Consider the following 15160-nt stretch of genomic DNA (forward strand, 5'->3'; position numbering starts at 1 on the left):
TTTTTCTACGCAAAAAAAAAAAATACAAAAAAGTTTAACCAAACTTGTCAACCGAAATAATAGACCCCACCCACCCGCACCCCCATGGCTGCTGCGTAGTGTTCATGTGGCTCACTTTAGCGCAAGTCAAATCTTCATGGCGCTGTACCTAGCCGGCGAACGTTAGCCATGACCTTTTCTTTAACCTCTTTCGGCAAATTGTATTTCACTATCCGCTAAAAACAACGACCACTATCCTAACACTTTGTCTGAATAATTGTTATGTATTATTTTATAATATATTATACTAATAAAATTATTCGCGCTTCACATAAAAATTTAATTTGACAAAATTTATAAAATAATTTTAAAATCTATCAGTCATTAAAACTAAAACATTATATTAATTTACATACAAGATTACATAGTAACAAACATTAATAATGTAAAGTAAAATAAAAATTATTACATCTTATTACTTATCATTAATAACATAAGCATAAATTAATGACTGTAAAAATACATATCAGGATCTGTAACATAAACAATGGTGTAAGTGAGTCACTCAACATGAGCAAAGTACACAAATATTTAATTGTAAAGAAGAAGAAGATGAAGATGTTCAGAATTTTTGTTGTTTTAAAATTAGAGAAACCCTCTATTTATAGACAATAAAGGCTAGAGTGAACAAATGTTTATTGTGCCTTATCGGAAATGTTATAACTATTTCGAAAAGTTACAACCCTTCGAAAATGTCACAACCTTTCATAAAAATCGCAACTTTTCAGAAAAGTCACAACTTTTCATAATAGTCGCAACTTATCATTAAATTAAAGTCGCAACTTTTCATTAAAGTCGCAACTTTTCACGAGAGGGAAGACTAGTTTTGGAAATAAATAAATCAAAAGAGAATTCTAGTTTGTGGTGACGCCACATAGACGAACCTAAGATTCTATTTTATATATATATGATATGATTAGTGAATAGATTGTTTTCATTTTTTAGCGTTGCATAATATCACGGATTAATACTTTAAAAGAAACATTTATGCAAGAAAAATAAAATAAAACAAGAGTAGAATGAAAAAAATATATTAAAGTAATAGCATAATCATCATACAAATAAATTGATAGACAAAATAAAACTTTTCTTATACTATGTAATAAGATAAAGTTTAAGCTAATAATGTAACTATTCTCTTCTTCCTCCACGCTCTCCCTCGTGGCGTCATCATCGAATAGCGTGCCAATCATATCTATCTATACGTATATATATATATATATATATTTGTCGTATTAACTTTATCACAATAATATACTACAATTCCAGCCTACCGTAAAATCCTAAAAACGGAGAAGTATAATATAGTAGTGGATTCAACTGGGTATATTCTAAAAGGGAAACTTTATTGAGATTTTTTTTTGGGGAAAAAATGGAATCATCGGCAGAGCGACGCCTGAAAGCTATTCAAAGCCATCTTGTTCCGGCCACCGATGACGTGTCTCGCTCATTGATCCGTTCAAACCCAACTGCCGGCGAATTTTTACTAGGTACTTCACTTTCTGATTATTCAATTGTTTGTTTTTTACGTTTGTGTAGGCATAGAATGTAGATGTGATGTGTGGAGTTGTACGATTGTGGGAAAAAATGGAAATTTTGTAGATTTGTGAAGGTACAATGTTTAAAGATGAATCCCCAGATCAGAATAGTGGATAGTGGGTTGGGTTATGATTTTTGGTTTCTGGGACTCTTTATTGGATATGAATCTATTTTATGGGTGGAAGATGTTGTCTTTTTAGACCACTGACTTCAGTGAAGTCTTTCTCATTCCAAATTATTAAAAGGGTGTTGTTATAACGTTGAGAACCTGTTAGAGCTTTACTGTTTGAAAATTTTGACTCCTGAGAATCTTGAGATTTAGCTATCAGCTCTCTTTTGGTACCTGGAAGGAAAATATAGTCCATATTGATAGATAATAACCTTCTCCCACCCCCCATCCCACACCTTTTTTCTTTTGGGTGAGGTGGCAGATGGAGGAGAAATATGGAATCAGAGACGGGAGGGTTGTTGCTTGGTTAAAAAATCTGTGTTCGACCATGAAGGTTTTGATCTTGTGGAAAATATGGTTGGGGGAATTATTTCTTTGCTGGCTGTTTGCTACTAGGTGTTTCTGTTGGCCTGTAAGAAATTTTGTGGGATCACGGGGGCGTTCCATGCTAGTCGTATGCTGCAGCCTGAGAAAATGCTTGTTTTTGTGAATTGCACTGTAGAGGAATCCCATGGAATATAGCTAGTGTTTGAAAATGCTTTTTATTTTTGAGGAACAATTTTTTTTTTATAAACATGGACAGTGTTTGACAATGCTTTATGAGGCATATTCTTCAAACTCAAACATATAGGTATATTTTAGACTTTAGTAACCCCCAGCTTGAGTTAGGGTGAGTAGATTTTGGCATTCCATTACAGCATCTCCTTTAACAAGAATGTTTCTTTGCACTAATATGGAGACATTGAGTAGAAAATAGTTTCTGAGACTCTAATACACTTCTCAGTGAGAGCCTTGAGTCACGGAGAGTCCATGAAACTATTTTTCAGCTTTCAATTTAAGCTAAGAAAGTGAATCATGTAGATTCTCACATAATCCAAGCTTTTGAAGATAGTGTTAGTCATGAGGGTTTAGTGGTTAATGAGGTGGGAGGAGAACCATGAGGTCTCGTGTTTAAATTTTAGCAGAGGCAAAAAATATTTTGGTGACTTCTTTCCATATATCTTAGTTTTGGGGAGCAAAGTTACTGGGTATCTGATTTGGTGGGGGATAGTAGGTACATGATGGAATAGTCGCGGTGCACACTAGCTTACACCACCATCATCTAAAAAAAAAAAAGAAAGACCGTGTTGCTCACGAAAGGCACCCCTGTGATGAAAAAGAAAACATACAAATGTACGATGGTTGTATTTCCTTCCCTTTTTGAAGCATATTTGTCTATTAGTTTGAAAAGCATTGAAGTAGTCTCATGTACTTATGCCTTCATGTTAGGTATATGTGCAAAGGTATTTAGCTGTCTGGAACAGTAAGCATTCTATCCTTATTATTCTAGCTGAATATTGATTATTACTGGAATATAATACATATACAGTAACGCGAGTCCTGATGATCTCCTGTTGAACGTGTGTGGTCCTTTTTTGTACAAGGAGTATCCTGAAGTAATGCAAGTTTAAATCATGAACAAACAAACTGTACAAGATGTATAAAGGTAGGTAAGCATATTATAATGGTGCTCTATAAACTTGTGAGCTTCGTCTTAGAGATTGTATATTCTATCTTAATAGTTCTTGTGCACTCCTTTAAGCAGATTTATTATTTGATGTACAAAAAATAGAAGAAAAATAGTTACAAGGTTGTCTGGTATTTTGTATCTGACATGATATGGCTTTGCATAGACTCCAGCACGTCTTGCTGCCTTTTATGCAGTGGTTTTCTGCTTTTCTTTTTTTGTTCATTCATTGTTGTGTTTACTCTTTCTCATTGTTTACTTAGTTAATCACACCTTAAAGTATGATCAGGTCAGGGGTTCAGCGTAGTTCTTCCTGAGAAATTGCAGACAGGAAAATGGAATGTATACAGGTACGTGTATTTTCTACTTCAGCCGCAAGATACACATGATGGTTTCTTAATTACATGTTCACAGGTGTGGATGCACATATAATCCACACATCACTTGCATATAATATCTCTATGGGTATACTGCATATGTAATTATTTATGTATAATTATAACTTTCTAAGTCATACGAGGAACTAAGTGATGATTATTGCAGATCTGCACGATCTCCTCTTAAGCTTGTTACTAGATTTCCCGATCATCCTGAAATTGGGACACTACACGATAACTTTGAGTAAGAATCTCGTCTTTAGCTTTTTGCTTTTAATTGCTTTAAATATAAAGAAGAATTAGGTTGCCGTGCCATTTACTTGCACAATTTTTTTTTTCAATTTCCTTTTCTACATTTGGTGTGCGGTGTAGTCCACGATCACTGCAACAATAGTATCTCATCACCCCTTGTATACACTCTTATTTTAATTGTTCATAAAGGAGATATGCTGCTTACGTTTTAGTATTGTCTGCATTATTTTGTTGAGTACATCTTCTGTTTTATCTGATAATATTTTGTGTTCAGACATGCGGTTCAAACCTTTCAGGATTACAAATATTTGGGTTCACGCATTCGGGTAGATGGAACTGTTGGAGAGTGAGCATTTTGCACCGATTTAACAATGTTTTGTTGGATGAGATGAATTGGAGAAGTTTCCTAATTACTCGTTTATTTTTTCATCCATGCCATAGGTACAAATGGATGACATATGGAGAGGCAGGGACTGCTCGGACTGCAATTGGTTCTGGACTTCACTATTATGGATTACAACCGGTATGTCATACTCGGATCAGTACATATTCGTAACTTACATGCATTCATCTACTAATGTAAGAAAGAGATCACCACATCACATTTTTCTGAACCTCCTTGTTCTGTTTTAACACCAAATAGGATATGTCTGCTTATTTGGGGTATGTTAGTGTGATAAACTCATCATCTTGTTTGATTTCTGGACGTTGACGTTTTCTGATTAACCCTTTTTTGCTCAGTCTATTTGACTCAGACAAACGTGCCATTGTACTTCAATGACAATATAATTAATCATTGACCTTTTCCAATTTTGATGGACCAGGGTGCTCGTGTGGGACTTTACTTCATAAATAGCCCTGAGTGGATGATTGTAGACCATGCTTGCGCGGCATATTCATATACTTCAGTCCCTCTATATGACACTCTTGGTGTGTAGGTGGCGTTTTCATGAAAGTTTTCCTTGGCTGGTAAATATATTAAACTTGTTATGTTTTTTGTCTGCAGGTCCTGACGCTGTTAAATATATTGTCAATCATGCTGATGTACAAGCCATTATTTGTGTGCCAACTACGTTGAACACTGTGAGTGAAATTCCTCCCCTAAACAGAGTATACTCCTTTAATATGCTTCCAAATCACATCAGTATGAGGCATTAATCTTAACATTATTCTGATCAACTTGAGTTCTTAGACACATCAACAACATGAAAAACTTTTGAGGACTCTGTTGGAGTTGCTCATAGTCTACTAATATCAGTTTGAGAAAAAAAATAATTCTAAAATACCTCTCAGTAGCATGTTCGTATTGAGTGATAATCTTTACTAATGAAATGTTTCACAGTCAAAGAAACCTCTCCAGTTATTATTTAATGCAAAGCTTTAAAAGTCAAAAAAACTCCTCGAGTTACAGTTAATGACCTTTTAAGACGGTGATACTGATTGACGACTCAGTTTAATGCTTCACTATAATCCTTGTTTTTAGTTCATTTGTCGTTATTTAGCTACCTTGCCTTTTCCATCTTGTCTGGTGATATTGTCATGTTTCTCTATTCCTCTGAATGCTGCTTTAAAACAAATGCTAGTTCCTTCCTTTTCCAAAAAGGAAAAAAGAAGAAAGAATAAAGAATATCCTAATTCTTGTTTTTCAAGTTTCACATTTTTTCACGTGCTTGCTTCTCCCAATTTTAGCTGGATTTCATCTGTAAAAAGATCCTTATAATTATGTTTGGAAGACTAGTGCAATGCTCTTTCTCTGAGACTACAATAGTTTATTTTGTACCCACCTAATCTGATTTTCTTTTTTCTATAATCATGTTTGTGTTAATGGTGAAACTTGTTGAAGTTCTCGATTGTCTGACCTTTCTTTCATGGAATTTTCAGTTGTTGACCTTTTTATCAGAGATTCCATCTGTACGTTTGATTGTGGTAAGAGCTACTAATTGTCCATTTTAGGTCCGATTATTATATAATATGTAACAGCAGCTTGTTATATTTTTGTTAGTTTAGCTACTGTCTTTGATGGTGTAGGTAGTGGGTGGGATAGATGAACATCTCCCATCTCTTCCATCTACAACGGGAATGAAGCTCTTATCATATACAAGGCTTCTGAGTCAGGTACATTAAATGATATTCATAAATAATTATTACTTGGACCATTAATGTTTTGCACTTGGTGGTGTCAGCCTGAATTCAGTGGGATATATTTGGTAGATGTTGCCTCCCTCCCTGCCCTAATTGACCTCACCTTTTGAGCTAGATTTTGTCTTATGTTTGATAGTGAAGGAGCATCATTACACAGAAGGCGAGACCAGTTTTAAGATGCTATTTATGTTGTAGATCTTCTCTTTCTCTCTTTTTTTTTTTTGATCAAGTAAATGAATTTCATTTATAAACATGGCCAAACTGGTCGTTTGCAAGTGGTATACCAAAAAGGTGAAAAATCTACTGAAGGGCATTCTATACAAACTCCGCTCTATCATCTATACAAAAAGGAACTTTTTTGTGCGCACCAAAAGAAAATTAAGGGACTGGAGCTACTTCTCAATGGGACGAAACTCGACTATACTCCTTCAAAAACTCTCCTATTTCCCTCTCTCAAAACAACTCACATTAATGCAAGTGGAACAAAATTCCAGGCCCTTTGTCTTCTCCTCCTTCCCCCGCTCTTCCAACTAAACATCAGATCTCTCACAGTTGTTGACATCACCCAAGGAGTGCGAACCACCTAAACATATCCCACCATAACCTCATGGTTAGCCCACAACGAAGAAGAAGATGATCCACATTCTCGCCCGCCTCCTTACACATGTAACACCAATTGACCCAAACAAACTTTCACTTTCTAATGGTTTTCCGCTGGAAAAATCACGCCTCTAGCAGCTAGCAAACTAAGAAAGCACACCTTCCTCGACACCTTATGGATCCATATTGCATTACATGGGATAACATGTTCCTCCTTCACCCTTCTCATAAAATGAGTTCACAGTCAACACTCCATTATTCCCTGGGCCCTCTCACCAAACACCGGTGTTATGTGCCGGATTGATCTGCCTATGTAGTAAGGCTAACAATCTTTGAAACTTAGTCACTTCTCAATCGGTAAATTCCCTTCTAAACCTCAAGTCCTAAAAAGTCCCTCCACCATGATTCCCCTCTAATATGCTGAATCATCAAGTCCTTTTGCCAAGATACCCTGTACAATCTCTGAAAATCATCTTTCAAAAATTTGTCTCCACACCACCTATGTCTCCAAAAATCAATTCTCTTTCCGTCTCCAACCTTGAATGCGGTGTTTTAAAAAAAATAATCCTATCCCTTCAAGATATTCTTCCACACACCACAACCGTACAACAAAGTGATATCTCTCGTTTCTCCACCCCCTTCCAAAATCCCATATTTATCAACAATCACCTCCTCCACAAAGCTTGTACCTCCACCTTGAATCTCCAAAGCCATTTGCCCAATAAAGATTTATTAAAGAACTTAAAATCGTTAATTCCAAGACCTCCCCTATTTTTTAGGTGATGTGACTATCTCTCACCGCACCAATGAAATTTCTTCTTTTTTTCCTTCTAGCAAAATTGATTTGCGTTGTTTTACCTAGTTTTTTTTTTTCAAATACCTTGTGTCACCTATGCTTCCTTATGTCTCATGTTTTCGAAGGTGTTTTTGGGGCGAGTCTTGGTCCAGGGCGCACCAAAAATTCCCCGGGGCATAAATGAAAGGTGTAGATCCATAGGCATACACCCCTAGAATTTGGGGCATATGTCCCGGGAGTAAAAGCGTACGCCTTGGTCCCTTGGACATTAAATTTGTTTTTTATTGTTTTAAAAGTATTTTTGTTATAAATCATGTTTTTATTATTGGTGTAATGATATTTATACTTAAGGCTATTATGTTTTCATGTTGTAGTGACTTTTCATAAAATATATAAATAAAGAAAGTAACTCTCATAGAAGCTGACACATAAATAGTTTTTACATAATCATGCATGAAATTGATAGGATAGAGATTCCATAGTACTATGTTTTGAGGCAACTTTATCCATTTTTTTGTCATTGCTCTTACACTTTCTATTCTTCTCCTTCTTTATAATCTATAAACAATAATCAATGCAAATATTAAGTTAGGGGGGGAAGGACTAATAGATGTGGAGATCGATGATGAAATGGTGATGATTTTATTTTTGAAGATTATCTCAGTTATTATAATTTTTTATGTTGTTACCTTTCTCAGATAATAATTAAAATATTTTTTCTATCTTGTCGGTGATTTAATTGAATTTATTTGCAGAATTATTGAAAATTTGACTTTTGCTTATTATTATTATTATTTTTTTGTAAGAAAATTATAAAATTGATGATACATGAGATATACACCTCGTAGATTCACATCGCCTTGTGCTGCATAAAATGTCTCACCTCGCGCCCCCACCTTTTGAAACACTGCTTCTATCTTTATATGAAGTTTTGTGAAGGACCTACGGGATTTTTGGGGAGGGGGGTGGGGGTGTTAGAGAGAGACAGGCCTTTTCATGTTTTGAGTCTATTAAAGTAATTTTGGGAATTACTTTAAAGTTGTAATCAGAATTTGTTCTAATGTCGTGTATTCTCTCTACTTTCATTTTACATTATGGACATTCTTGCACATCATTAGCTCTTTTCCTACAACTTAACTATACTTCTGTAGAAACTTTACAATGACTGATCTACATGCTTACCAATAGGGCCGCAGCAGTATGCAACCCTTTTGCCCTCCCAAGCCTGAAGATATTGCTACCATATGCTATACAAGTGGTACTACGGGGACACCAAAGGTATTGCTTATACTTCTTCAACTTCAGAATCTTCTAACTCGACCAGTACCTGTAGTGGTTATTTCTCTTGTTAACAAGATCTTGTCAGGCCCTGATTTTTTTTCCTCTCTTGAAAGGGTGTCGTATTATCCCATGCAAACCTGATAGCAAGTGTTGCAGGCATGACCCTTGCAATCAAGTTTTATCCATCTGACATGTGAGTTGGCCTAAAAATGTTTGTCTATATAAGGCATATTTGATTTATTCCTGATTTAGTGTGCACTATGTGAATATTTTTACAGATACATATCCTATCTTCCCCTGGCACACATCTATGAACGTGCCAACCAAATTACATCGGTATATTATGGTGTTGCTGTTGGATTCTACCAGGGGGTATGCCAGTTAATTGGATATTAAGTACTTATTTAGTCTTAGCTTCTTGGTGTAGCCTTGTTTTCTTAGACCTCTGATCCTGGATTCATGATCAACGAGCAAACTGGGTTTAATAGAAGTGTCTTTTTTTCAATTCATATGTAGTTTTTGTAAACGTTTTGTAGAGATTAAATGAGTTGCTTTTAGCTCTACGCTAATTCAGTTTATGAAGTATAAGCTCTAAAAAGGATCCTACAGACATCACATAATTCATTGATCTGTTTTGCACAGCATTACTTACCATTAGCATTTCTACTTTGCAGGACAATCTGAAATTGATGGATGATTTGGTGACACTTAGACCTACAATATTTAGCAGTGTTCCTCGTCTCTTCAACAGGATATATGCTGGGTAATATTTATGTGATCTGCTAAATAGTGTTTATCCTTTTTTTTTTTTTTTTGGTTAATTGTGGTATTCAGGCTAGCTTGCGTGCACCTCGACTTATTCCACAGGGTACCGGTTACCTTCCATGTACGGGTATCTCTGACCACCAAGGACTAGACAGATGGAAAGAAATCACCTAGTGTTTTTGTATCCGCGAGACATTTAACCTGAGACCTCATGGTTCTCAACCCACTTCATCGACCACTAGGGTCGCACCCCCCTTGGGTGCTAAGTAGTGTATATCTTTGTAGACTGGGGTCTTAGATTTTGCCAATCTTCCTCATTATAGGATCGCAAATGCCGTACAAACTTCTGGTGTACTGAAGCAGAGACTGTTTAATGCTGCCTACAACTCCAAGAAGCAAGCTGTGATGAACGGTGAGTTATTTCAATTTTATTTGTGATTCTCCTCTGGTTGCGTTAGATGATTGCAACATACACTCATCTAGAAAAAGACGATCCCTCAATAGCATGATGATATGCAACACATTGGCTTCTGTCTATCACTGCTAGAACTCTGTTTCTCCTTGCTTAACAACTTATGTCCTGCCTCACAAATTATTCTAGGGAACTTTGGTGGCTCAATTATCAAATTGAGAATGCACACTTCATGAATCTAGAACACTTCTCAAATAATAAAGAGAGAAGTTGACACGAGTTTCCATCTCGTCTTCCTTATTTAACACATTGTTTGGAAACCTGTCTCATTCTCATAATATGGCGAGCCAATTAACATTTTAAAAGTGTTTAATGGTTTGTGACTGCCGTAAGTTTTTTTAATTCCTTATATAAGACTAGGACTTGTTAGAAAAGTTAAAGCATAAAAGAGAAGAACAAAGGCTTTCTTACCTATTTCAATCTTTTCTTTTGTGACGCGGATGAGGGTTGTAGGGGTTGAGCTGTTATAGAGCATTTAATCAAATGATTATTTATAGTATTTGCCATTTGAGAAATTTTCCTTTTTCAAATCACGTGACTACCTATAACCGGAAAAATATCCAATGCAAATTATTTATTTCAATAACAGTTGGAAATGTTTAAAAGTTAAGGGCATAAAAGATGTGATGTACTGGAATTTCATTCAGTGGGAATTGATTATGAGCTCTTAGATTTTCCTTCTTTTCTTTGAGGAAGAGTAGCAGTTTCTGAGCTGTTATAACAGAAATTAAATCAGATTTTATCTTATTGTATTTTTTTAAGAGGACTTTCTTTTTCGAGTGGTCAGACTAAAACTCATTTACCCCCTGTAGAAGTATAATTTACTGTTCATGCCACAAAGCTGAGTTCTCCGATTCTGTTCTGTTGTGCTGGAAAGAGGTTTTAAGAGTCTAGTGTGCTTAAGCTTTTAAATGAAAAGTGAATTACTTTCTATCAGCTAGTAAGTGTAGTATGTACAACCTGGAAAGAGTAGCGCATGCAAATTAAAATTATTACTAATACTCTGAAGGGATTCCTTTAGTTATCTCAAATCCCTTGAGAGTAGTAAGGGTCTTGGACTAATCCATTTATCAAGCAGTAGGTCACCTTAAATGAGCGAGGTGTGGGTGCCTAGGCAATATAATTAACTCGTGCTAGAAAGCTATTTGGTCATGCATTGGTTTATAAGTGTTACTGGCTTGGACGAAATCTGATGTTATCACGGATTGTGCATATCAGCAGTAAATACTTTTGCTTACTTTTGTGGCATATCTTTATGAGTTTCTATCTCTCTTTTAACAGAATCTCATATTTTCAGGTAGAAAGCCATCACCAATGTGGGATAGGTTGGTGTTCAACAAAATAAAGGACAAACTGGGCGGACGAGTTCGTCTTATGACCTCAGGTGCCTCACCATTGTCCCCTGACGTGTTGGAGTTCTTGAGAGTGTAAGTTGACCATTATTGCTGTTCTAAAGTACTGGGAGATTTTATTCATCAAATTCTGGCTCTTGTTGGTGCTGAGGACTTCCAGTAGTTGGCTTTGCTCTGAATAAATTCCTTCCTGCAGATGTTTTGGCTGCCTAGTAATGGAAGGGTATGGCATGACTGAGACTTCATGTGTCATAAGCTCAATGGACGAGACTGATAACTTAACTGGTCATGTTGGTTCTCCGAATCCAGCATGTGGTGAGGTTTTAATTAATGATGGCATATAAACTTCTTTACTAGTTACGGTTCTTGATTTGCTTTTCCTTCGATATTATTCTCCTTGTTAAGCTGAATTTAAAGGCTGTTTGAGGCATAGAAAAGGTTTTCATGACCATTGGAAGGTTAATAATTTGTTTATAGAAGCTTAACAACATGGGAGAAATTCATGAAAAAGTTCCTAATTGTGTATAGCAGTCTAGGAGGGCCAAGATTTCCACTAAAAAGTTTGTGCTGATAAGTATATCCGCGAAATTAGAAGCTTGCAAGAGAAAATTAAGGCTTAAAACTTTAAATGCCAACAAGGTTAATATGAAGAATTACCTTGCACAAAATGTCGTAGTACTATAAGTGAACTGCACATTCCCATGTTGAATTTGCTAAAGAGTGTGTCGACTTTCTTTTGTGTGGTTCCTGTACTTCTATTACTTTTTTGCAGCGCTATAGTTAACTTAATGATTGCTAAATACAAGCTGTAACTGAGTTTAACTTGTCTACGACACTGCTATTTTCAGAGATAAAGCTCGTGGATGTCCCCGAAATGAGTTACACATCAGAGGATCAGCCTCATCCTCGTGGAGAGATTTGTGTTAGAGGTCCTATTGTTTTTGAAGGCTATTACAAAGATGAAGTGCAGACGTACATACCTTACACATTGATATTTCATTTCTTGTTTTGTCATTGCTATGAGTTTCTCCAAGATAATTTGCCTGACCTAGTAGTCAACAGGAAGGAGGTAGTTGATGATGATGGTTGGCTGCATACTGGTGATATTGGATTATGGTTACCTGGAGGCCGCTTGAAGATTATTGACAGGTAGAATCTATTCGAGTTGATCAGGAGAGAACCTTAGATATTTTTAATTTGAGATACAAAACAACTTTTTCCCACCCCACCCATTTATTTGTGGGCACCTAGTGGTTGGCGAGGATTTCTGTCAACCCTACCATTTCCATCAATTTTTTTAAAATTATGATGTAGTTACATCGTTCTCAACGTTAATTTACCCCTTTTGATATTAGAACATCTATCTTTCTGTGCCTTGCTTGTCTTCCATGGTAGAATGATCTCTGAATGGTCATTGTGGACAGGAAGAAGAATATCTTCAAGTTGGCACAGGGCGAATACATAGCTCCTGAGAAAATTGAGAATGTTTATGCTAAATGCAAATTTATTGCACAATGCTTCGTCTATGGTAAGCAGATAATGGAATTCTCTCTTATGGAATCATTAAACCATGTCCTTTGCTCACTATAATGTCCTCTGCTCACTGTTGCAACATTCACAGGTGATAGCTTTAATTCCTCTTTAGTAGCAATAATTTGTGTAGAGCCAGATGTCTTGAAGGAATGGGCATCATCTGAGGGAATCAAGGTAGCTCTTAATTTTCAACATTTAGTCATTGCATTTACATCTTGTGAAATGCTTCACTTAAAGCAAACTTGTGCCAAGGTCATCATTGGAGTTTCGTGTTGCATTACATTAACCTTCATATTTTGAGTGTGTTATCATTAACTCTGCACAGAGCACATCAGCTGCGCTTATATTCACACAGGTAGAAAATTACAACTTGCTATTTCTTCCCATCTAGCCTTGGCCCTTGGTGGACAAGGTTACCTTGTACCTGTTCCTACCTTGGTGGTAGGTATCCTGTGGAATTAGTCGAGGTGTGCACAAGCTTGCCCTGACACCACGGTTGTAAAAATAAATTGCAACTTGCTTCTAGAGCTTCCCATAAAATATACTGGTAATTAATGTCTGGCTAACTTTTGATCCTGCTGATGGCTAATTTCGATACATTCCTCATTGATTTTCCCTTGGTCAAGTAAAATCTTGGAAATTGACACATTTCGCTAAGCACAATAACTAATCTAGTCATGATATTACATAAAGCCACTAAAGCAAATATAAGACATCTAACTGACACAACCAATAAATCCTTCTTGATGCTTTTCAATGGAATACATTACTTCATCTAAAAAAAACAGAACTTTTGAAATATGAACTTGTAAGACATCTTAAACTCATTAGTTTGTGGATTTGGTTTTCTATCATCCATTGGAGGAGATGTAAAGTTCTACGTTCAGTGGTAAGTTTCAAACAGTTCAGCCTAATGTTTTCAGTACTTGGTATTCAGTTACTAAAATCATTCAGCAATACAAAATTCAGTCATCTGACCTGTTCTTCAGAATTTAGTTTTACGGAATAGCTGTAACCAAATGAAATTTTAGGCTGTGGTGTTGAAGATATTTGTTTGTCATTCTCTAAGAAGCTGGCTGATTTGTTTCCCTTGGTTTTAATATGATGTCTCCAGTATGAAGATTTGGGACAACTATGCAATGATCCAAGAGTAAGGGCTGCTGTTCTTGCTGAGATGGATGCAGTTGGAAGGGAAGCTCAGGTAATCTGTTTGACTTTGGCTTTGTTTTACTTTACCTGGCTTTTAGTTTCTTAAAATGCTGAAGTGATCTCTCAATTGATCCGGTAAATGATGCTCTCTCTTTGCTGCAATACACAGTTGAGAGGTTTCGAATTTGCAAAAGCTGTAACATTGGTTATTGAGCCTTTCACAATCGAAAATGGCCTTCTCACTCCCACGTTCAAGGTAATTTCACTTGCATTTTTCAATGTTCTAAATTTTATGGGTAAAAATGTCTTTGTTAATGTACTTCTCTTCTGTTTCAATTTCCAGGTCAAGAGGCCTCAGGCGAAGGCTTATTTTGCCAAAGCAATATCTGACATGTATAAGGAGCTCTCTACATCAGATCCAGCATCCCAGAAATCACTATGACCAAATGCAGTCGAGAAAGCTTCAGCTGTTCACCCACACACTTTCCCTTCAAAATAAATACCAATCAAAATGATTATTGTAGAATAGTAAGCTCACAGAGGATTTTTTTAATCTTGAGTTTATAGATTTCTTGTTGTAGTATGTACAATGCTCAAATAATTTAAATTCAACTAAATCTTTTCTGAGATATAAATAATAATAACCTCGACAGCTTAATCTGGATTTTGATGGCAAATTTGTTAATAAAGCATGTAATTGGTCAGATAAATGGGATGGAATTTTTAAAAATTTAACTGTGTAGCTGTTGACTGCTCTCTGTGCATCGAGCCTCTGAATGGCTCACACATGTCGATAGAAAAACTGAATTCGAACTGCTATTCAAGCTTGGACTCAAAAGGACATCTAATACAAGCCGGTTAGCCTAAGACAGCAAAGGCCCTGGAGGGCAGAATGGCATTGCAAACGTTATGGTTGGTTGAAGATGGGGGTAACAAAAAGGTGTTGGGAGTTAACTGTGCATTTGTATATCAAGTTGTGATTGCGCTCCTGGAAAGATAGTTCAGATCGCGCTGTGCCTTAAGTCTTGTATCAGCAAAACTATGGTAACATGCATGGCAGTAATGGTGCTCAGGTTTGGGAAACCGAAGAAGAAAATGGTGTGTGTGCGGTGGGGTGGGTCGGGGGTTGAGGCAGATAACAGGAAGAAGAAAAGTGCAGCACAATATTGTACATTTGCGGAGGTCCT

At 36.3% G+C, this 15160-nt stretch overlaps 1 protein-coding gene across 1 annotated transcript; it reads left to right on the forward strand.

Moving 5' to 3' along the window:
• Positions 1-1184: 1184 nt before the first annotated feature.
• Positions 1185-14637, forward strand: LOC125816005 (long chain acyl-CoA synthetase 6, peroxisomal-like). The gene is made up of 23 exons (XM_049495591.1): positions 1185-1529; positions 3544-3604; positions 3798-3875; positions 4158-4229; positions 4325-4406; positions 4708-4813; positions 4890-4966; positions 5765-5809; positions 5912-5998; positions 8610-8699; positions 8816-8895; positions 8981-9074; positions 9377-9465; positions 9791-9879; positions 11237-11366; positions 11488-11606; positions 12140-12263; positions 12354-12440; positions 12716-12819; positions 12913-12998; positions 13939-14025; positions 14143-14229; positions 14317-14637. Exons 1-23 carry the CDS (start codon positions 1412-1414, stop codon positions 14413-14415), a joined length of 2091 nt encoding a protein of 696 aa, XP_049351548.1. The 5' UTR covers positions 1185-1411; the 3' UTR covers positions 14416-14637.
• The last annotated feature ends 523 nt before the right edge of the window (positions 14638-15160 follow it).

This window comes from Solanum verrucosum, unplaced genomic scaffold (assembly GCF_900185275.1).
Source record: "Solanum verrucosum unplaced genomic scaffold, falcon-dt-bn FXZP01000261.1, whole genome shotgun sequence".
NCBI lineage: Eukaryota > Viridiplantae > Streptophyta > Magnoliopsida > Solanales > Solanaceae > Solanum > Solanum verrucosum.

Coding starts and splice junctions, on each gene's coding strand:
- LOC125816005 (XM_049495591.1), top strand. CDS start 1,412: ATGGAATCATCGGCAGAGCGACGCCTGAAAGCTATTCAAAGCCATCTT. Junction 5,999..8,609: donor ATACAAGGCTTCTGAGTCAG/GTACATTAAATG, acceptor GCTTACCAATAG/GGCCGCAGCAGTATGCAACC. Junction 9,075..9,376: donor CTGTTGGATTCTACCAGGGG/GTATGCCAGTTA, acceptor TCTACTTTGCAG/GACAATCTGAAATTGATGGA.